Source organism: Schistocerca serialis, chromosome 7 (assembly GCF_023864345.2).
Source record: "Schistocerca serialis cubense isolate TAMUIC-IGC-003099 chromosome 7, iqSchSeri2.2, whole genome shotgun sequence".
Lineage (NCBI taxonomy): Eukaryota > Metazoa > Arthropoda > Insecta > Orthoptera > Acrididae > Schistocerca > Schistocerca serialis.
In genome coordinates, this window is record NC_064644.1 from 142606934 (window position 1) to 142632481 (window position 25548).

The 25548-nt window shown below is 37.9% G+C and overlaps 1 protein-coding gene across 2 annotated transcripts in view; it reads right to left on the reverse strand.

Annotated features, from left to right (window-relative positions):
- Nucleotides 1-1649: 1649 nt before the first annotated feature.
- Nucleotides 1650-25548, reverse strand: part of LOC126412877 (phosphatidylinositol 3-kinase catalytic subunit type 3) — a 103697-nt gene continuing 79798 nt past the window's right edge. For both annotated transcript variants that reach the window (XM_050082760.1, XM_050082759.1), the window contains exons 14-17: nt 23242-23456; nt 9686-9835; nt 2952-3195; nt 1650-2301 (exon numbers count right to left, since the gene is read on the reverse strand). In XM_050082760.1, coding sequence (XP_049938717.1) covers nt 2070-2301; nt 2952-3195; nt 9686-9835; nt 23242-23456 — 841 coding nt within the window. In that variant the 3' untranslated portion in view covers nt 1650-2069. The remainder of the gene's footprint in view (nt 2302-2951; nt 3196-9685; nt 9836-23241; nt 23457-25548) is intronic.

Sequence of the window (25548 nt, forward strand, 5' to 3'; positions counted from 1 at the left end):
TCTCAGTATCTTATTTAAATGTAACTTCAGTTAAATTTATTATTTAGATTGTCACTGAAGTGTTCCGATTGCATTTGTATAATTAGTTTTCATCAAGGCACTTAATTAAAAATTACAGTTAATTAAAGTTAGCACAATAGTTCACTACATGTAAAAACATATGGTAATCAGCATAATTCCACAAAGTGACCTATACCATTTGAAAGCTGCACATTCCCACTTGCCAATAATGTATTTTAAATAGCCAAAGACTAATTATCTTCCACAATAATTAATAGAAGTTCAGAAGCAGTCCCAATTTTCATAGCAGATTTTGTAATAACCATTGGTTGATTCCAGTCTTTGACAACATAACTTTGTTACCATAATTTTTCTGTACAAAATGATATACAGCATTGATTGATTGACTCACTAATTAATAATTTCATGTATTTCTCTGTAATCTGCAATATGGCAGGACAGGTGGTCACAGGTTTGTTTTAAACTATACCGAGAAAGTCTACTGACCAAGTTTCAAGAATCGGCTTTAAATGATGACACTAGGAATACTACATTCCCAAACATACCACAACACTCCCATAAGGAGTGGGGACAAGATTAGATTAATTACAGCATTCACTGAGGCATTTAAACAATCATTCTTCATGCACTTGATACACGAGTCGAACAGGAAGAACCATAATATCTGGAACAATGGGATGTATTCTCTGTCTTGCATTTCACAGTAGTTTACGGAGGTTACCTGTAGATTTAGATTCATATAAACAAGGAAATTCACACTGTGTACAGATAATAGTTCCATGTGATTTCCAGACTTCTGACTAGCAACATTTTCTATATGCCAAAACCACATTAGCTATTGTAGTTCATCAAAAACAGTAAAATCCAACCTACCAAAATTTTAAGGCATAACATGGTTTCCAAAGAAACAGTTTATCCCTATGTGAATATTTATAACACATTCTCAATCATGAAATAGTCTGCAGTTTGAAAGAGCAAAAGTAACATACTTTGGATGTGCTCTCTGTGTAGACTCACGCAGGCTAGTCTCTGCGCACTAAGAGAAATACAGGCACTGACAACCACGAAACTGAAGAATAAGTTTTGTAACTTTCAAGTTATCTCTGTAGCCTACATTAGTGGCCATTTTAATTGAATGGCAATGTGGTCAACAAACACTCCGGACAATCATCATCATTGGGTTGAGCTATTGTTGGACTGTGTTATGGACCGATTTAAATGAATTAACTGTCATTGTATTTAACAGGAACTATGATAAGTGAAAACCGGGTCAATTTCGAATAAATATGGACTGTTCATATTGTGCCACAATTGAATACTACTTCAATGAGCTGTGACTTGGGCAGTGTGGGAGCTTACTGAATACCTGTGCTAATGACTTATCATCATATTTAATATATAAACTTTATGAGGACTACAGGTGTGTTAACAAAACCTGAATGTATCGCGTACATTTTTACACGAACACCATTCCACACTACTGTACACTTTCAGCATCAAGGTGATCCAGATCGGTGTTACCAAGGAGAGACTACAAAACTCAAGTCAGTTTCTTTAAAACTTCTACTACTGTGGTGGGTGTTGAATTTGTCTGACTTGGTAAAACATAGGCAAAAGCAATGAAAAACTTTGTGACATAATTTCTCTTTTTTTATTAAATAATGTTTCTACCCACAGTTCTTGGTTACAAAAGTCCACAAAAACACACACTCATTCAAAAGTCAATTTTCTTCCATTACTGTACAATATTTACATATTTATCTTCATCAAAATAAAATCTCCATGTTTGAAAGACTGAATTGCAACTGTCAGTGGCACAAAATATCTACATCCATTTAAGGTCCTCACAATAAATTAAAACCTGTCAATCAAAAGTCATAAAAAATTCTTCACAACAAACATCCTTTCATACTGATGGGTCTTCCACTTACTCTGAACATAACCATACATGACCTCCCACTGTGACATCACACCTGGCAAGCACAAGTATTTGACACAATCTCCTAACTTACTGTTATTACTTGTACCAGTAAATAAAAAAAGTTCAGTCATTTCCTCCAGTATTGAGCAAACTTATGGAATTGTTCAACTAGAGCAGCCATTACTGCAGTAACTGACAAGTCCAGCAAATTCTGCATGTAGTGTACTGCCTCTTCATCTCCAAGATCAAGACGTAGTTTGTCTTGAACCTTCTTCACTGCTTTATCAGGTTCTAGAGCAATGTCTGGTACACTTGCATCCACCATAAGAGAAAACAGATTCAGCATTAAGTTTGCATGCCTGAAATAAATAGAAACAGATTATTAAATTGTAAGAATACTTTTTTGTCATCAGGACATTTGAAGATATAATGTGTACTATTAGCTGTGCAAAATGTTTTGGCGTCTGGAGATTTGCTGTGTGTACTGCTGTTACACAAAACAACACTGCAGCATGTCCACTTAAAAGAAGGAAATAAGTTAATTACACAAGAACAGAACTACACAATTTAATTGTGAAAAATGTAACAAATAAGGCTGTGTGTAAACTGCAAAGATTCAATTTGTTTTTAATTTCACTATCATTTTCAATCTACTTACATTACTGAGTGTGCTACTGTTTCTTGCCAGTGGTGAGAGTTAAGTAGTCAACAAATATTGCACAAAAGATTGATATTAACACAAAGAATAAACAATTTGCATATCCTTTTCAAATATCAATTATCTACAGAGGGTAAATGGCAGTTAATATTGTTTGGATATTAACAACTTAAGATGTAGTAACCGGTATAACATACATTTAAAACAAAAATGCCTGTCTTAGCATTACTAATGCTTTAGATCACAATAATTCTTTTCTGTGTAATATATTTACCTTCTCAAAATAATTAATCAACACTTTGCAGTTTAAACTTTTTGTCAAAAATTGATTGTTTTCGTTGTTATATTTACCTTCTCAGATGGAGGAAAGCTGTATAGCACTGTTTCCTGAATTCCTGATAATGTTCTGAATTGATACCACCCATAGCTTCAACCATTTCTTTGCTCAGCTTCATTGGTGGAGGTAGTGGCTTTGGATCACGACCCAGAATGTACCCAAAGTCAATATGGAACAGTTTTCCACTGGTTGTTAGCAAGAGATTATCAAGATGACGATCACCGACACCAAGCAAGTATGTGATAACACAATATCCAGCTGAAATTAAAAATTTTGCATTGACATTTGTTTAAAAAATTACACTACTGAACAATCTAATGTACTGACAACTTGTGTAAAGAAAATGATTAAAATGATTTAAATACCCCTGTATTAAGAATGGATGCAAATTTAGTAAATAAATTTAGTAAATCGTTGTTTACAGATATGTGAAGCATGCAATAACATCCACTAAGAAAGCACCATAAGCAGTAAAATATCATTATGCTCATCCATGTGTATATTAATTGGAAAATCAACAGATGCTTGTTAAGATCATGTTTCACCGTGGAGTTTTGAAGATTACATGGAATTTGAGGCACCTAGTCACTATGAGTAAAAAAAAAAGTGCTCTATTACCTGCTCAAGTAGTCTGAGAAATGTGTGAGCGTTGAATACAATTTTCATAATTCAAGGCATGGATGCAATAACCAGGTATGTCATATTTACATAATTTCGAGTGTAACAAAAAAGTCCACAAAGTGGAAGAAAAATTAACTGGTATCATCTTTTCACAACCTTTATTTAGGTCTTCAGCACAGTGTAATAGGTTATTACATGTACAAACAAAGATTTAGTATAATATTTACTGAATTGGGAAAAAACTGACTTTTCTCCCTTGCAACAAATAACTGTTTTATGAATATGATGTCAAATCAACAAATAAGCAACTACAGAAACAACAACTATCAGAACTTTAAATAAAATTTGTAAAATGACTCATTCTACATAATGACGATTTATCGTGCAAAATGATCCACGGAACATGAAAGTAAGTAACAAACAGTTCTGCCATAAATCAACTATAGTAAAATTTTAAGCCTGACAGTGGCACAAACTTCTGGGCGAACTTCATTATATCTTTATATTTTTCAGATTTAAATGGCAAAGACTCCATAAAGTGTTTCCTCAGGGAAATGCACGAGTTGTTGTCTTTCAAAGATGATTTGAAGATTGTTATAGCAGATTGCTACATAGATCACGGAAACGTGTAACAGAAAACAGCATTAAACTAGCTTTGAAGTGCTAGCTTTTTTCTAGCAGTAGTACACATATTCACGCACACAACCACACAGACACCCAAATGCACTCTCCCATAGCCATAGACATTTTTGTTTTCAACATATCAGCTTTAGTCATCGACAGAGTGTGTCGCCAATGGCTTGAATTCACTGCATTTGCAGGACATCGGTGACATGAGGATTCATTTCCATCCTGATTGCATAACGAGCTGAGCAGAAGGAGTTGCAAATGATAACTGAATGTCAGACACTGTACAATGGTTTGATTTTTATTACTGCTGTGAGAATTGTTATTCTGAACAATCTGAAGTCACTGTTGTACATACTGCACTGCGAGGTAACCATTTTCTCGAGTACTCTCATCTCACCAAATTAAGCCAAAACGGCAACCATGTTTTCCGATACTGAAATAATACCCGAGTTTTAACAGAAAACCAGTTCCCCAAGTTGACAAAAGAAAACAAGAGCTCCTTCAGTCAGTAAAAACGAAGCTGGAGAGTATGAGATTCATCAAGAATAATAAGACAAAAATAGTCACTGTATTTCATGATGTGCAGTTGGCAGTCTGAATTTCCAGTACTGGACGGGTGTCAATTTTTCCACTTTCACTGTCACAAAATATGTATTAGTTTTATAACAGCATTTAGACCATTCAACTTTTTAAAATCTTCTTTTCTTTTTTAGCAAGATTATAAAGACAAGAATTTCGTTTCTACCATTTAACAGCCCAGTTTTTTCCAGAATTCACTAGTATCCAACAATTCTTCTGTACGAAAGCAAGCTTAACCAATACCTTGGTATCTATTATTTACACACACACACACACACACACACACACACACACACACACACACACACACACACACACACTGAGAGAGATATTTTTAAGTTTACCCAAATTAATGGATTGAAGGTTGTGGTTTTAACAATTTTATTACTAAATTATTTTAATATTATACAGCTACAAGCGATTTCAGCAATGCTTCTCAATTGCCTAGTGTGTATGGGAACTGGATACACACGCACAACTACTTTGCCCCTTCTTTCTACCATCACTTCCTCTGCCCTCTCTCTGTCCATGTGCCTCTCCTCTCCTCCCCCCCCATAAAACTTCATTGATTGGGAATTGAAGTTGCTTAAAAATTAATGGGTAAATTGGTATATGGGGTAAGAGAGAGAGAGAGAGAGAGAGAGAGAGAGAGAGAGAGAGAGAGAGAGAGAGAGAGAGAGAGAGAGCTCTCCAGCTGGTGGTCAGTGAGGATAGCAGCTTCAGGGACAGTATTTCATGTAGTTTTAATCTACAAATGTATAGGACTATCAAGTTTCAGCAATTCACATTCCGAAGTAGCGTTCAAATCATAAGCCCATAAGCTGTAAATTCAACTTTCCTGTTCGCTATAAAACTGATCGTGAGGAAAAAATGAAACGGCACCCGTTTTGTACATACTTGTTTGAAAATATTTATATATCAATATAATAGAGGGAAACATTCCACGTGGGAAAAAACATATATAAAAACAAAGATGAGGTGACTTACCGAACGAAAGCGCTGGCAGGTCGATAGACACACAAACAAACACAAACATACACACAAAATTCTAGCTTTCGCAACCAACGGTTGCCTCATCAGCAAAGAGGGAAGGAGAGGGAAAGACGAAAGGATGTGGGTTTTAAGGGAGAGGGTAAGGAGTCATTCCAATCCCGGGAGCGGAAAGACTTACCTTAGGGGGAAAAAAGGACAGGTATACACTTGCACGCACACACATATCCATCCACACATATACGGACACAAGCAGACATATTTAAAGACAAAGAGTTTGGGCAGAGATGTCAGTCGAGGCGGAAGTGCAGAGGCAAAGATGATGATGAATGACAGGTGAGGTATGAGTGGCGGCAACTTGAAATTAGCGGAGATTGAGGCCTGGTGGGTAACGGGAAGAGAGGATATATTGAAGAGCAAGTTCCCATCTCCGGAGTTCGGATAGGTTGGTGTTGGTGGGAAGCATCCAGATAACCCGGACGGTGTAACACTGTGCCAAGATGTGCTGGCCGTGCACCAAGGCATGTTTAGCCACAGGGTGATCCTCATTACCAATAAACACTGTCTGCCTATGTCCATTCATGCGAATGGACAGTTTGTTGCTGGTCATTCCCACATAGAATGCGTCACAGTGTAGGCAGGTCAGTTGGTAGATCATGTGGGTGCTTTCACATGTGGCTCTGCCTTTGATCGTGTACACCTTCCGGGTTACAGGACTGGAGTAGGTGGTGGTGGGAGGGTGCATGGGACAGGTTTTACACCGGGGGCAGTTACAAGGATAGGAGCCAGAGGGTAGGGAAGGTGGTTTGGGGATTTCATAGGGATGAACTAACAGGTTACGAAGGTTAGGTGGACGGCGGAAAGACACTCTTGGTGGAGTGGGGAGGATTTCATGAAGGATGGATCTCATTTCAGGGCAGGATTTGAGGAAGTCGTATCCCTGCTGGAGAGCCACATTCAGAGTCTGGTCCAGTCCCGGAAAGTATCCTGTCACAAGTGGGGCACTTTTGTGGTTCTTCTGTGGGGGATTCTGGGTTTGAGGGGATGAGGAAGTGGCTCTGGTTATTTGCTTCTGTACCAAGTCGGGAGGGTAGTTGTGGGATGCAAAAGCTGTTGTCAGGTTGTTGGTGTAATGGTTCAGGGATTCCAGACTGGAGCAGATTTGTTTGCCACGAAGACCTAGGCTGTAGGGAAGGGACCGTTTGATGTGGAATGGGTGGCAGCTGTCATAATGGAGGTACTGTTGCTTGTTGGTGGGTTTGATGTGGACGGACGTGTGAAGCTGGCCATTGGACAGGTGGAGGTCAGCATCAAGGAAAGTGGCATGGGATTTGAAGTAGGACCAGGTGAATCTGATGGAACCGAAGGAGTTGAGGTTGGAGAGGAAATTCTGGAGTTGTTCTTCACTGTGAGTCCAGATCATGAAGATGTCATCAATAAATCTTCAATATATCCTCTCTTCCCGTTACCCACCAGGCCTCAATCTCCTCTAATTTCAAGTTGCCGCCACTCGTACCTCACCCGTCATTCAACATCATCTTTGCCTCTGCACTTCCGCCTCGACTGACATCTCTGCCCAAACTCTTTGTCTTTAAATATGTCTGCTTGTGTCTGTATACAGGGCGTTTCAAAAAGAAAGAGCAGATTTCAAACATTTATTTCTCAAAAACTACAAATGATAGAAACACAATTCAAACGTTTCTTGTCAGAGAAAGGTTCAAAGTTTTTCAATGGTCCGCGCAGAAGTTCCATGCAAATCCGCAGTGGCGCTGGCATTTGTTTGTAGGAAAATGGCGACGACACCACAGGAACGATCATTTTGTGTGCTGCAATTTGCAAAGTTAGAGTCCATTGTTGGTGTGCAACGTGCATTCCGCCGTCAATTCAACAAACAGCCGCCTCGTCATAAGCAAATTTATGAGTGGCATCACAGATTCGTAGAAGATGGTTGCATCTGCAAGCGAAAAAGCACGGGTCGTCCACGCACATCGGATGAAAATGTCGAGCGTGTCCGTGCAGCTTACGAAAGGAGCCCTAGAAAATCCACGACACGGGCAAGTCACGAACTAAACATGTCTAAAACAACGGTATGGCGCGTTCTGAGTAAGCGTCTGCACATGAAGCCCTACAAACTGCAGTTATTGCAAGCATTGCGTCCTGACGACCACAACCAAAGGTTCGAATTTTCAACTGCAATTCTACAGGACATGGAAGAGGACAATTTTGCCGAACGATTAATTTTTTCAGATGAATCAACGTTTCACATTTCTGGTAAAGTTAATCGGCATAACGTACGAATTTGGGCGAGTGAAACTCCGAGGGACGTTATTCAACATGAAAGAGACTCACCAAAGGTTAACGTCTTTTGTGCAATTTCGGTAAACAAAGTTTATGGACCTTTCTTTTTCATGGAGAAAACTATCACAGGAACCATTTACCTGGACATGTTAGAAAACTGGCTATTTCCTCAACTTCAGGAAGATTCAAATCACTTCATCTTCATGCAAGATGGCGCCCCACCACACTTCTCTGAACCTGTACGACGGTACCTAAATAACACCATTCCAGGACGGTGGATTGGAAGAGCAGGAGCACAAGATCAATGTCATCGTCTGTGGCCTCCCAGGTCACCAGACCTTACTCCCTGCGATTTTTATTTGTGGGGGTACATAAAGGACTGTGTTTATGTCCCACCTATGCCCGCTACTCTTCAAGAGGTACGACATCGAATTGTTGCGGCCGTGAATTCGGTAACTAAAGACCAGTTGCGTCGTGTGTGGCAAGAAATGAGATACCGGTTTGATATTTGTCGTGTAACAAATGGTGCTCATATTGAGGTACAGTTTTGATATTTGTTGTGTAACATTTGGTACTCATATTGAGTGAAGGACCGTTGGAATTGTGTTTCTATCATTTGTAGTTTTTGAGAAATAAATGTTTGAAATCTGCTCTTTCTTTTTGAAACGCCCTGTATGTGTGGATGGATATGTGTGTGTGTGTGTGTGTGTGTGTGTCTATATATATATATATATATATATATATATATATATATATATATATATATATATATATATATATATATATATATATATATATATATATACATATGGAGAAAGAATAATGTGGGAGAAACAATTTGTCTAATGTCATCCTACCATAGTTTAAACTGACTGCAAAATAGTAATTGAAAGCACACATTTTCGCAGCGCTGCACAGCATTTTCTTCCTTGGAGTTGATTTTAACTGAAAAATCTGTACATTGCAGTTACAAAAATTCATGTATGTTCGTTAGGGGGTCATGTAAAATAATTTGTGTTTGCTTATCTGTTACAAATTAAAACACTTGTTTCACTGTTTCTGGAAATGCAACCATCAATGGGGTGAAACTAAAGTTTCTATGGCAATATCACTGCAAGAACACAAAAGGCATGATTAACAAAAATCTTCAAGTCCAGCAACACAACTGCATTTTGGTCAGAAGTACATTCAGAGAAGACTCTGCTTCTAGGGCCTTAATTGGCATGAAAAGTTAAGGTTTTGCAATTTGTAAATAAAACAAAAATTCGACAAAAGAAACAAAAATTTTAAAAATCCGTGCAGATCACACAGTCTACATGAGTGACATAGTGGGCACTAACTAGTTAAAAATATATATCCTCTCCAAATGTTCATTAGAATTTCATGTAAACATTTGCAGTACATCGGTTTAGAAGTTTTTAATTTTTGGTAAAAATGTTTCCCCTTTATGTATTAGAGATACATTTATTTATTTATTAAATATACTGAAAATATTCATTCCATGTCCATCCAAAAGTTCATTAGAGTATTGCATATAAATCTGAATTAAATTGGTGACGCACTTTTCAAGATTTTCAGTAACAATGTTAAACAACAACTTGGATTTATGTAGTAGTATAGATATACTAACCACAGCTTCGCACGTAGGTGTCCATGACTTCAGATGCTATACCATAGGGGCCAGTTTCTGACTGATTGTGTTTCCGAAAAAAATTCAGAATACTACCTTCTGTAGCAAGAACCTCTGCTACAGGTATTGATTCAATGAACTGTACAAAACCTGAAACAAAAAGGTAATGCACTACATACAGTGAACACATCATTTATAAATCCAATGTGTTTGGTGTTCTACATATTTTGACAACAGAGCTTAAATGAGTAACTGTGGAGATCACCCAAGACTAAAGAATTTTTTTTGCACACTTCAACCATCTTGTTGCACAGGGAAATGAGAAAAATGTGTTTTACATAAAACTTAATCACTAATATGGAATGCCATCCTGACAAATAAAAACAGTATGTCTTGCACCCCTCTGTAACAGTGCTTGTACTCCTGATTTGCTACAGCTGTTACGGCTAATTCTGTGCCCATTTTCTTTCATAATTTAGCTAATGCTGTAGTTTAATGTCAGTGGAATAGTATGTTATGGCTTAATATTCCACTGAATTAAACTACATCATTAGCTTAATAATGAAAGAAAATGGGCACAGAATCAGCCATAACATCTGTAGCAGGTCAGGGGTACAATGACTACTATGGAGGGATGGAAGACCCGCTGCTCTTATTTGTCAGGATGACTATGGTTCTCCCACATGGGCACTGTGGGTTTGTTGGGTTGGCAAGGACTACGGGAGTCTCTTGGAGATGAGGATGGCTGCAGCAAGACAGACAGCATTTATATAAACTTTATTACTCCAACAAGCAACAGTAGACACAGGTGCATACTCTCGTCCAAAGGCATGGCCAGGCATCAATCCATGACAGCCATGTTCCAAGGGCATGGCCAAGTGTTGATCACAGGCCAATACTTGAAAGAAACAGTGTCATGAGGATTTTGGCAGTGGCTGCCTCAGTAATGTTAAGGCCTTGCATCGATGCCATACAGCAGGAACAATGTTGGCGGCATCAAGTGACATGCTCGGCATGGCTGGACAGGCAGTTTTTATATACATCTGGGCAGGTCTTCTTGTAGTTGGGATGATGTACATGGTCTGCAAGGCACCATCAAAATGTTTCTAAATGTCCTCATACCTATGTCAGACTTACAGAGCCCCTGGCATGGCTTCAGTGCTGAGCTCGCAGGTGTTTGCAAGGGTCCAGCTTCAGCAATTCTGCCCATGCCACTGCACCTTACTAATGGACTTGTCCCAGCAGCTCTCTGAAGTGATTTAACAAATGGATAGAGGGAAGGGGCAGATCAATTAATGAAAGACCTACGAGGAAATCTCTACCTCACGATAGATTGTTATCTGCCAAATACAAGAGATATGGAGCAGCAAACACAACTGAAATGGACAACCACTTAACTGACACACATTGCTCAACCACCACAGCCACCACATGAAGTTTTCTATTAATGTCTTGCAGATGTGCAACCTGAGTTCACTGACCTTCGTTTGCTACATCCTGGAACTACTTTCTCCCCTAAGTCCTGTCCAATGACCCTACACCCAAATTCAATTATGCTGGTTCGGTTTAGGTCTAGTTTCCTGCACATTACCCCACAGTATAAATACTCCTGTCCAGCTGTCCAATGCAAACATCAAATCCTACATCACTAAGTTTTTACCTGCTCCCAATCATGATCCTTCCCCATCGCCCCTTTACCATATCCTTCTAATCATCAGGAATTCCTAACTCTCAGCATCACATCATCTCCCTTCCCCAGATTTAGTCACCATGAGGTCAACCTCACAGCCAGAAAAAAACCCTGCCTCTATCATCTTAAAACATGCTGACCTGATCATCGTACCTCCAGACAAAGGCATAACTGTTCATATGACACGCGTGGTTATGTAGCACACTGCCTACACCGGCTCCTCAATTGCAAAGATCCCACAGAACTACTTCTTTTGAGTCCCCACAAACTGGACACAGAAGTGACTAATCTCACAAAACAACAAAGCGGATGGGGAAGACCAAATTGTTGCAGAGCTCATAAAAAATGGAAGACCTGACCATGTAAGAACCATGACAAGCCTCATATGAAAGGTCTGGCAGCAAGAAAGTCTCTCAGAAGATTGGAAAATGGCCATCTGTCCATTACTGAAAAAGAATGACCCCCTGGTATGGGACAATTATGGGGGAATATCTCTGCTAGATGTCAGCTATAAAATACTATCTCTGTGCCTCCTAAATAGGATGCTAGCACCTGATGAAGCTGTAGGAGACTACCAATGTGGGTTTAGATGCAACAGATCAACAGTGGACCGCCTACAGGTGTATACATGGACGAGGAAAAAAAATCCCAGATTTCCCCGTTAAAAATACACTTTCTCCCAGATGAAAATACACTTTTTCCGTGGTAAGTAACAGTATACTTTTCCTCGGAACTGTAGAACTTGTCAATCCTTTCAATAGTTGTGGTTTTATACACTGGCATAGAATTTCCCGGCACTTAGAAAACGAAACTCAGAGGAAAAAAACACGTTTTGGAAAGATGTACGATAGGCAGCAACATGTACATTGCATGTTTTCATATTACACAAAAGTATAAATTCGAATTCCACCAAACACCGCATGTTAGTTTCCGAAGAATTGAAATCAAGACTGCGATGCGCTTTTGTAAGTCAGTCCTAGCTCATGTCAAGCGATCTTGCCAGTCACTGACAGAGGATATTCAGAGCATAGGATACGTGACGTAGTCAGCCAATAGCAACATCACTGTTAAGTAACGCGAACATACAAATAGGAAAAGGCAATGGTTTAAATTACTATACATAGTGTTGCTACAAGAAAAGAAAAGAAAAGCTTACACGTATAATATTGGTCTCTAAGAATAATAAGATGCAAGAGAAGCTAAGCTTTCACACATAATGTTTATCCTTTTGCATGTGGTACACTTTAAGATACATCACAGAAACGTGCCAGTAAAATTTTTGACGACGACATAAATGTCTGTTGTTCTGGGCTCGAAAATATTCTAAATGGTTCGAAAATATTCTAAATGGTTGTCCTCCAAGATTTGATTTTTGAATGAGATTCAAACGCTCTGCGATTTAAGAAATTCATCAGATATTTGCGCGCAGAGTTCATCTTGCGTAAAAGGAAATTTTCTTCAAAAGTAACGCTCTTCAAACAATCATTTGGAATATTTTCCCGTGACCTGTTAGAAATAGATTCATTTCAGCAGTTACCAGAGAACGCCAGATAACAGGCATTGCCGCGCTTGCGCAGCTATGACGACGCAGGAAGCCCGTATGTTCGTATATGCAAAACATTAGAAGATCTTACAAGATGTCATAATAATAATAATAATAATAAAAAAAACAAAACAAAAACAAGACATTAGAGGATACTCCAAGAGCATGGGAATTTTGTGAACCATACTAAAATGCATAATTCGGCTTAAAGTGCACATTCGTATGTCCAGATTCATGTGCATTTTCTTGGAGCACCAGTACTGTATTATTTCATGTTTGGTTCTAGAAGATGAAAATGTGAACTTTAAACGCAACGAACAGTTGAAACTAGCCAATAGTGTGGAATTAATCACTTTGTTTCAAATAAATTGACTGTCTCAGCAGAAAAGATTAATAAAAGTAAAATTTCTTTAACAAACCGACAAAAATAACTTCAGTGTTCTACAAGGCGATTAACACTTGACTGTCAGAAAGGTGGCAACAAAATAAAATCCGAAACTAACAACATATTTCAGCCTTCCATAATTACGTGAATGTCTTTTTAATTCACTTGATAGTTCCTGGCCACAGAAATCCGTTTTGTTCTCATTTGATGTGAGAGCAATAAACGAAGAGGGAACAGCAAAATCACTTAACGTAAACATGGGTCACATGGATACTACCACCTCCCCACTACAACTCAGATTGCTCTGTGCATCACATCTGGGTCTACGATATTTCCGAACCAGGGCAATATTAGATAGTGGCGCTACCCCTCCCTTGAGCATTTGAGGTAGGACGCCAAAAATTTAAAAAATCGACTTTTCAAAAATACCTTCATTTTGTAGCGCACATCTTTCTGAAGGGTCTGATACATAAAACATGTATGTTCGAGGGAACGTAAGACATGTTATTTGGTCTTAAGTGTGCCAAAGTGCAGTACCACACCTCTTCACACAGCACACATCACAAGTATCTGTATTTCGCTGTGTGGAATTCAAACATGTAATATTTTGTAATGCGTGCCATCAAACTATATTCAGGCCAGTGGAAATTAAAAGTCCTGTTGTGCCTCTCCTGCTCGCAGTCGGCCGGTTTGACATCCTGCCCCTCTTAAAAAGAATCTCGCAATTAATACTGGATGGGATTATTTGTAAACGGCAGAACAAGAACTCTTCAGAAAATTTGCAGCCTTTACTGCCTATTAGCTAGTAACTTGCTGTTTTGTGACATAAAATAAAATATAGGATACATAAAACGAGTAAAGACAAGAGACAAGCAAGGCAGTACACATTTCTTCAATCCTTAAGTCCTAGTTTTTTTTTCCTATGTAATCTTGCCACCACTTTATGTGGCGTACTTTCTTTTCTGGGAGACTATTACATCATTGAAGTTGGTCAATGTTTTGCTACATGAAAAAATGAAATGTCATTGTCTAATACTAGAAAAGCTGTTAATACAAATTGTACCCAAGACTGGTGTGGTTCCTTGATCTGGTTACGTGTATTTTGTCACTTTCTGCTAGATAAAACGAAAGAGGCCTGCCTAATATTGCAGCAATTGTTACACACACTAAATAAATGACACTGTTTTGACACAAATGGTCATTTTTATAACACGACGGGCTATAATTCACGAAGTACCAATATCAAATGCCTATTAGGCCTACTAAAAGTAAAAAGTTTTATGTTAGGAAACAGTTCCACATTTCATTCATATTCTCTAGCTTCTGAAGCATGAGATCGAAAAGTAGGCGTACGAAATTTTTATATAAATTTTGAATCGTCATATTCTTCCGTAATTTGTGTAAGTCCGTTTCTTCTCCTTCCTCGTTTTAAAAAACAATCTTGTCATCACTAATTCTGTAACTATTCCCGCCAGTGTCAAAACGTATTCTCTGGTTAACTTCACTAACCCTGCCACAATCACCGCTTTAGTTATCCCGCATTTATTCTCTGGTTAGGCATTATTATGTGTTCATACAACGCATTTTCCATGCTACTCACAGAATAGAACTTTGGCCCTTAGTAGTGTAGTGGTCTGGCCAAATATTTTCTGTCAAAACTTCACTTTCTTGGATACACAGAGAAGACAATATGTAATCTTTGTTGCCTGTTATTCCTGTTGGTCATTTATTTCCATTCTGGTAGTCTGAATCTATGGAATTCACTAGTAATTATAACAACACTGATAATTTACAAACCCAGTCAACCATATAAAAAGCGATTGGCATTCGCCCATTCAACTTTATTCCGCTCAGCTCGTATAGACCCGTCCCCTTTTGCCTGCATGAAAATTCATTTCTAGATGCGGCAGGAATTCCCCTGGCAAAGACATCACGTACACTATGCACATGTTCAAAAATCAACTTACGATTCATTCAGAAATCAACTTAGAATTTGTTCAAAAATCGTTTAAAAACCAACAGGGATGCATTCAAAATCATATGAGTAATTGATAGACCAAATTGCGCTGGATGCCAGGAGCTTTGTGAAAAAAGGTCTTTTCTCAAGAAGTTTTAAGATCAGACTGTACCAAAGAATGATTATGCCAGTGGTTATGTACGGTTGTGAAAGCCTCACCTTTAGGAGAACAGATTAAGAGAAACTACTTGTTTTTGGAAGAAAACTCCTCCGAAAAATAAATGGTCCTGTTATAGATTCACAAACAGGAGAATGGAGAATTTGAAAAAAACCAAGACTTAAAAGAGCTTTACGCACAGCCTGACATTATAAAAAGAAAAAGGAGGAGGAGGAGGAGGTTGGTCTGGGCTGGACATGTAGCAAGGATGAATGAAGGGTTTGACAAGGACACCGAGGACATGAGACTAGGAGCGGGTGAGTGGTGGTAGGACGCTCGGAACCAGAAATGATGGAGGAGGAATGTGGAGCAGGCATATGGTAACTAAGGCCCAAGCCAGGGGTAAGTAAGTGCCTACACAAGCTATTTGACACACACACCTATAAGCTGGTCTGCAGTATTATAATCCCTTCCTAGATATCCAACATGGTATTCAATACGCTCACATCCCTACATCTTTATTAAAACCTCTCCCATGGGTGCCTTCCTCTTTACTCTCATGACTCCCTGGTCCCTCACTTTTTATAAGCTTCCCTCATCCACAAGCCCATAAACCCAACCACCCAGGACACCTCATTGTGACTGGTATTGTGCCTTAAACAAATGTACAAAGGTAGTTTGAAAAGTTTACAACCTTAACTTGAAGATAACAGCACTTGTCAACTAATGATGGGGAATTTGTTTATGCATACTTGGTAAGGCAAACGCCAAAATTTCAGCCACTTTGGATGAGCTGCTGTTTGACAGTCATTTTAGTAATTCAATGCAAGTGTTTGTGAAAATGGGAAAAATTGGGTACAGAGCCATGATTAAAGTTTTGATTTTGAAAGGCAATACACCTAATCAAATTAAACATGGGTTGGACTCAGAAATATCATTTACCACTGTGAAATTTTGGGCAGCTGAACTTAAACATGGCTATACCAGCCTGGGTTACTAATGTCTGGGGCAGCTTGAACCTGTAACCACAGATGAGAGCACTGCTCAAATTCACCAAATGACACTAGAGAATCATTGAATTGAGGTGAAAGATACTGCAGAGGCTACGAGAATATCTAAAGCACATGTTTGTCACATACTGATTTAAAAATTTAGGGGTGAGAAAGCTGATGCCATGCTGTGCGCCACTATTGCTCACTCTGCACCACCTCACACATCTATGGTTGCCATGGCAAAAATCCACAAACTGTGGTTTCAGTTGCTTGATCACTCTCCTTGCCGGATATATATGCTGAAGTGACTTTTTTGTTCACTCACCTGAAAATTAAATTTTGAAGACAGAAATTTTTGCCAAATAGAGGGGCCATCAACAACAAACAATTATTTTGTAGAGGAAGACTTTTGGATTTCTTATACAGACGGGAGCATCACTGGGAGAAGTTTATAAATTTATAAGGAGATTACATTGGAAAATTAAAAAAATAATGAAAAGAGCATTTATTTGCTAGGTCAAACTTTTAATACTACCTTCGCATTCTGTTTAGCATCATACAACAATTACACAAACTTTATCCACTAGGTCTCCACAGTATCTGTCCCTTATTAATCAGTAAACATCCCGAGTATATCTGGTCATGGCACCATAAAACACTACCTCTCCCAATAACTGCCTTGATTAGACCTGCCGTCTTCTTCCTAATAATCACAACTGTATAATCTCACCTAAAAATTTTCTCCTCTGGGGGTTGCAACTACAAAAACCTGTGGAACTACTACGAAAAATAGTGGCACTATGCCACGCCAACATGCCCATGGGTCATCTAAAGAATTCATTCTGGTAACTCACATTTTTAAGCCATTCACCTTTCAAAGTGTTCAATAACCAGCAACTATAGAACATGAGTGTACGAGGCAGCAAAATTTGAGACTTCTGATGACATTCTTTATACCATGTTTGCCCGAATATTAACATGTTCTGACTCATCAAAATTATAAGCTATTTTACTGACAAAATATCTACCTAAAAAAACTGACATAATACCCATTCTAAATGTATGCAATTTATTGATTGTCTACAATTTGATAATACAAGATGAAATAAAATAAACAAAAACATATGGTTTACATTTATTTGTGGACCATTTTATTTTCTAAATTTTTCTCTTTCTAACCCTATCATCTGCGGTATCACCATTTTTTAATAATCATCATCCTCATCATATCATCATCCTCATCATATCACCATCCTCATCATATCACATCATCCTCATCATACCACATCATCCTCATCATACCACATCATCCTCATCATACCATATCATCCTCATCATACCATATCATCCTCATCATCCTCATCATACCATATCATCCTCATCATCCTCATCATACCATATCATCCTCATCATCCTCATCATACCATATCATCCTCATCATCCTCATCATACCATATCATCCTCATCATCCTCATCATACCATCCTCATCATCCTCATCATACCATCCTCATCATCCTCATCATACCATCCTCATCATCCTCATCATACCATCCTCATCATCCTCATCATACCATATCATCCTCATCATATCATACCATATCATCCTCATCATATCATACCATATCATCCTCATCATATCATACCATATCATCCTCATCATATCATACCATATCATCCTCATCATATCATACCATATCATCCTCATCATATCATACCATATCATCCTCATCATATCATACCATATCATCCTCATCATATCATACCATATCATCCTCATCATATCATACCATATCATCCTCATCATATCATACCATATCATCCTCATCATATCATACCATATCATCCTCATCATATCATACCATATCATCCTCATCATATCATACCATATCATCCTCATCATATCATACCATATCATCCTCATCATATCATACCATATCATCCTCATCATATCATACCATATCATCCTCATCATATCATACCATATCATCCTCATCATATCATACCATATCATCCTCATCATATCATACCATATCATCCTCATCATATCATACCATATCATCCTCATCATATCATACCATATCATCCTCATCATATCATACCATATCATCCTCATCATATCATACCATATCATCCTCATCATATCATACCATATCATCCTCATCATATCATACCATATCATCCTCATCATATCATACCATATCATCCTCATCATATCATACCATATCATCCTCATCATATCATACCATATCATCCTCATCATATCATACCATATCATCCTCATCATATCATACCATATCATCCTCATCATATCATACCATATCATCCTCATCATATCATACCATATCATCCTCATCATATCATACCATATCATCCTCATCATATCATACCATATCATCCTCATCATATCATACCATATCATCCTCATCATATCATACCATATCATCCTCATCATATCATACCATATCATCCTCATCATATCATACCATATCATCCTCATCATATCATACCATATCATCCTCATCATATCATACCATATCATCCTCATCATATCATATCATCCTCATCATATCATATCATCCTCATCATATCATATCATCCTCATCATATCATATCATCCTCATCATATCATATCATCCTCATCATATCATATCATCCTCATCATATCATATCATCCTCATCATATCATATCATCCTCATCATATCATATCATCCTCATCATATCATATCATCCTCATCATATCATATCATCCTCATCATATCATATCATCCTCACCCTCATCATATCACCCTCATCATATCACCCTCATCATATCACCCTCATCATATCACCCTCATCATATCACCCTCATCATATCACCCTCATCATATCACCCTCATCATATCACCCTCATCATATCATCCTCATCATATCATCCTCATCATATCATCCTCATCATATCATCCTCATCATATCATCCTCATCATATCATCCTCATCATATCATCCTCATCATATCATCCTCATCATATCATCCTCATCATATCATCCTCATCATATCATCCTCCTCCAAATAGTAAAGCTGGGATATTAGCATCTATGTTGTCATAAATATTTTGCTGTTTCTGCTGAATATTTGGTGATTTCTGAGACTGTGGTTACAGTGGGATCTGAGAACACAGCTGATTTTATCTGAATATATATCTGATTTCACTTTATACTGAAGTGAGGATGTAAAAATGTCTCTTGCTTCCAAACACAGTCTGCCCACCACTCTCTCACTTGCTGCATAGAACCAGCAGCTGACACTCCCCCTTTCTTCCCATCATGTTCTGGTGAGTGTCAACAACACTGCAGCATGAAACACATACATATGCCTCTGGCCCCTAACTAGACTTATTGTTTCTTGCAGTGAATACTATTGTTGAATATTTGTCCAATTTTAAAATCAATTCAATTCAATCCCGACTACAAATGGGTTCAGGCAAACTTCAGTTGAAAAGTGGTAGATGTTCCTAAAAAGCCGAAGTTCGTGGTAGAGATTTCCATGGTTGGCAATACAACTATTTGTTGCCCACTCACTACTCCCCTCCTGACATTCATCTAATTCTCAGCCAAGCTGCTATCAATGTTTTCCCTCCATCTCCTCCAGAGTGCTGTGCTTGAGCAACTTCAAAGCACAGACTGCAGAATCTTCTACTTTGCAAGTCATATGTAACAACAGCAACTAAATCTTAAAATGATCGCAATCATGATTCAGTCCCATTCTCAAACTCTGTTCATCCTATCTATCTACTGATGTCTGTTGGCACTATCTCCATGACGCATCCTGCTACTGTAATTTATTCTTGTAACAACAGTTACAGTTTAATATGATTTATTTTGTTCATTAGACACTATTCTGGATTAATTTTCCTTCTCATTTCATCATGTTCTAAAGCCGATTAAAAGCTGGGATGTTTTTATCCCGCATTCTAATATGAGAACTGAACTTCTCATTTTCAACCCACTTAGTAAGTCACTGCGGTCTCCCATAGTCAAAATACTGATCTGGGTTCAAAACCAAGTAATGTTTTTGATGCACAATATCTCTGGTTTTGAATGTTACTTTTACTTAAAAAGCCACATTAAAATGATTGTTCACATTATCCATATATTTAACAGAACTTTTATTGCAAATCTGTTCAAGTACAACAAGAGTTTGTGAGATGATAGAATTTTGTGCTATTTCCTCCTGTGTTTCATAAAACTGTCAAATTTTAAGCTGGACAATATACTGTTGTAGTAAGTAGCTCAATCTCTTGAATATCCCTTGCACTAGTGCCACATGAGTCAAATGTCATGCGATTGATTTAGCAATGTTGATACTGTATTGAGTGTTTAGGGATATCTGGAAATCTTGAGCCTATTCGAACGTATCGTTTGCCCAGCTGTGCCTTTCTCAACTCTTCAAAACAGATCTGCTCATGATCTCGATCGCCATAGCTTCATTTGTAAATGTGAGACAGCCCCCTATATTCTCTACGAAACAATGTAAAAATATTAACCTCAGCAGCCATAGTTTAAACTGTGAATATAAAATTAACCCATATTTTTTAATGCTGTAGCTGAGGAAAAAACATCAATTTATAACTGAGTAAGTATGGTAACAACGTAATAGGTAAGAAGTGTACTAGCACATACTACATCTTACTTGTCAAATCCTCCTAAAAGTTGCACATGTTAATTTTCGCTCTTTAGAGCAATGGACACCAGTTCATCTCCATCAAATCATCCTTTCTTTGGGGCACTGGTTTCTAACCAGCTGCTGTCCAAAATATAAACATAAAGTGAAATGTATCAGCTACATACTGGGTTATTCTCTATAAGGTTTATTATGACCATCTCTACAAAGCAGCAATTAGTGCCATTTAATTTTTCCTCAAAACCTTGTAGCTGAGATGGGGGTGTTGCTGGCCTCATTAAAAATATGTGTTTCAACAAGAACAAATTCAAGCAAGCCAAATCTCTTGTCTTCAACCAGTTTAATGCCTTAATACATTGTGACATTTCAGGTAAAAACAAATATGTACAAGGTGCTCAAGTACTTTGAGGTGCTTTATTGTGGAACATCAGAAACATACAAAACCTTGCACAATCTCTTGTGTCTAAGAGGTGTCAATGGAGAATAATACTTTGAGAGTGCCAGCCATTTGTGCTAATTAAAGGTAAGCTTGTCAATCATGGCTGTTTGCATTGCTGTTTTACGAAAAAATATTTTGACAGCATAAACCTTCAGTCATCTTCAGGTGATACTTGTAGAATGAGCCTCTTTGCCACATCTTACCTCTCTCATACTCTTATTACTCTGTACTCTTTCCCTCACTACCTGGTGCATATCTCGTCGGGCAGACTGCTCCACTAGCTCTCCACGGTATCTGTCCCTTTACCATCAATAAACATCCTCAGTATCTCTGGTCATGGGACCATAAAACACTACCTCTCTCAACAATTTATGAATGCTGGGTGCAAACTTCAGGCCTTCAGTCCTCCTCCTGCTGTCATCAGGCATGGAAGCTGCTCTGAAGCTAATGTTGAGACTTCAGGTGGCTGAGCTCTGGGTTTCACATTTTACTGGGAGTAAAGCTACTGCCTATTTATCAGGCTGCCAGCAACTCATATTTTGACACCCTCCTTTGAAGCATAGTCCCAAAATAACATGCTTTACCTTAGCAGTTCTGTTTGTTCATATTTCGAGACCTCTGTAGTTATGCATGCTCTGCAATCACAGATTTTGTTGGTTATTTTAATTCGATATCTCTCCTGCATTCCTGGCACCTTTCTTTGATTGTCCACACAGTCGGCCCAATATAGGCCTTACCACAAAGCCACCAATAAAATCTGTGGTTCTGGAAAAATTGCATAGCTATGGGGGCTCAATGAAATATGAATAAACAGAAGTAATAAGACAGATCAGTCATTTTGTGATTTTGTCCCACTGGAGACTGTTAAAATACAAATGGCCGGCAGCCTGATAGTGGCATCACTCCCAGTAAAGCCTGGGATCAGAGCTCAGACAACTGAGGTCTCAATGTTGTGACAGAGCAGCTTCTGCACTCTATGGGAGTGGTAGTAGTGCTGAGGGACTGAAGTTTGCATGCAGTGATTGCGTTTCTCACCACTTCATCAGACACACTGTGCGGCCATATATTGAGGAAAGGGGTGGACTGTGATGATAGCATGTAGGAGGTGCAATGTAGCAAACATGCTCATTCTCTATATGTCACCAGAAGATGGCACCAAGGTATGTTGTTGAAATATTGTTTCATGAATTGCACCCACTGGACACTTGAGAGCAATACAAACTGTTGAATCATGAGAAAAAGGTAACAAATCAAACAGTTGTCAGTTAGAGAAACCAAAAAGGTTGCCACCAGGAAATCTATCTGAAATTTATGACATAACCATAAAATTTTAACATACTTTGCTTATCATTCTGGTGATGGTACCACTGCATTTACTTTTGTGAATATCAACAATCTGAAGGTTCCTTTCACAGGTCTGATGGCACAAACCAGCAGCATAACTTTTACTAGTTCTCAATGGACACTGAAAAGCAACATATATTTGTCTCTAGTGTTATACAGTAGTTTTAACTTTTCCTAACCTGCTTTCTAATTAGGAAATCCATGAGTATGACTTCTAAGATTTACAGCAATGCAAATTTATACTCTTAAGTCCTATTTCATTCCATTTTTTGACATTCACGTAACAAATAAGGAAAGAATGCTTTGTTCTGAAATGGGTTTACCACACGAAATGAAAATGTATCAACTGCTGACCTTTAATTGAAAACAATTTTGTTTTGAAACATACCATGCTTTGTACTTGTTGCTAGGACTCTGTAAGGAGTAAGCTTTAGGTCAAGGTTCTCTCTCCTTAGTAATTTGTCCATGAGTGTTATCATTTGTAAAATTAACTGGTCCTGGCGCAGATCATCTCCATGTTTGAAAATTGCAACATACTCAGTATCTTCAGTTGTCAGGAATGTAAGGCGGGATGGCATCAGTGCCGATTTGAATAGGCTAGCCCTGTAATGCAAAAACAAAATTTTTCATAAATAATAAAAACATGAAAAATTTTCTTTTGGGTTTTAATCTGTAGGCAGAGATTAAAATCAGCTTTCATTTTAAGTTAACATAATTACATTTTTTATAATTAGCACTAATAATGTCACTAATTATTAATATATTTTGTATTTAAATATATATTGTGTAGCTATAGTTCTATATCAAGCATAGAGTACAGAGAGCATAAGGAAACACTACCAAGTAGTACATTTACTTTTTTTCTTAAGAAACTACACTGATTGAAGCACAGAGAAGAGGGGGGAAGGAATGACATCATCCATCCAGTTCCAAAGATAGTGAGGATAGATATGTGCAATAGTTTCAGCTGAGTAACACTTCATTTCAATCTGCTAACAAGAGTAACATACAAGAGAGTGTAAAAGAAAATTGAGGATTTGTTAGGGAGCTATTACTTTGGCTTTAGGAAGGGAAAATCCGCGAGAGAGGCAGTTCTGGCATTGTGCTTGCGCAAGACTGAAGAAAAATCAAGACCTGCTCATAGGATTTGTTGGCCTTTAAAACACATACGACGATGTAAAATGGTGCAAAATGTTTGAAATTCTGAGAAAAATTGGAGTAAGCTGTACGGAAAGAAAGGTGACATACAACATGTACAAGAACAGAGACCAAAAATGAAGTGTCCAATTTAAAAAGTGTATAAAGACAGGGAGGCAGTTTTTCACTCCTACTGTTCGTTCTACACACTAAAGAAATAATGACTGAAATAACAGAAAGGTTCAAGAGTGGGATTAAAATACAGGGTGAAAGGATATCAATGATAGATTCACTGGTGGTATTGCTGTCCCCAGTGAAAGTTAACAAGAATTACAAGATCTGGTGAATGGAATGGACTGTCTGATGAGTACAGAACAAGGATTACAAGCAAACCGGAAAAAAGGAAAAGTAATGAGAAGTAGCACAAATGAGAATAGCAAGAAGCTTAAAAACAAAATTGGTGATCATGAAGTATACAAAGTACATTAAGTCTGGTTAAAAACGGAAAGTGACTCGGACCTTCATAAGCGTCATTTCCTTTTAACTGTACAGTTTGTGTTATATTGCATTTAGGAACTTTCGGGTAATTGAACATGTATCAATAATTACTGATTTCTGTAGTTGTATATATAAGTTTGGATGTAGCTGTATTGCTCTGATGTACTGGTGGATATTGTGTGGTATGACTCCTGTAGTTGATAGTATAATTGGTATAATGTCAACTTTATCCTGATGCCACATGTCCTTGACTTCCTCAGCCAGTTCGATGTATTTTTTAATTTTTTCCTCCTGTTTTCTTTTGTATATTTGTTGTATTGGGTATGGATATTTCGATTAGTTGTGTTAATTTCTTCTTTTTATTGGTGAGTATGATGTCAGGTTTGTTATGTGGTGGTGTTTTATCTGTTATAATGGTTCTGTTCCAGTATAATTTGTATTCATCATTCTCCAGTATATTTTGTGGTACATACTTGTATGTGGGAACGTTTTATAAGTTTGTTGTAAGGCAAGCTGTTGATGTATTATTTTTGCTACATTGTCATGTCTTCTGGGGTATTCTGTATTTGGTAGTATTGTACATCTGCTTGTTATGTGATCTATTTGTTGTTTGCAAAATCTGCAGTTATCTGTTGTGGTATTGGGATCTTTAATAATATCCTTGCTGTAATATCTGGTTTTTATTGTTTGATCCTGTATTGCAATCATGAATCCTTCCGTCTCTCTGTATATATTGCCTTTTCTTAGCCATGTGTTGGATGCGTCTTGATCGATGTGTGGCTGTGTTAGATGATACGGGTGCTTGACATGTAGTGTTTTCTTTCTCCAATTTACTTTCTTCGTATCTGTTGATGTTATATGATCTAAAGGGTTGTAGAAGTGGTTATGAAATTGCAGTGGTGTAGCCGATGTATTTATATGAGTGATTGCTTTGTGGTATTTTGCTAGTTTCTGCGCGTTCCAGAAAGAATTTTCTTAAATTGTCTACCTGTCCATAATGTAGGTTTTTTATGTCGATAAATCCCCTTCCTCATTCCTTTCTGCTTAATGTGAATCTTTC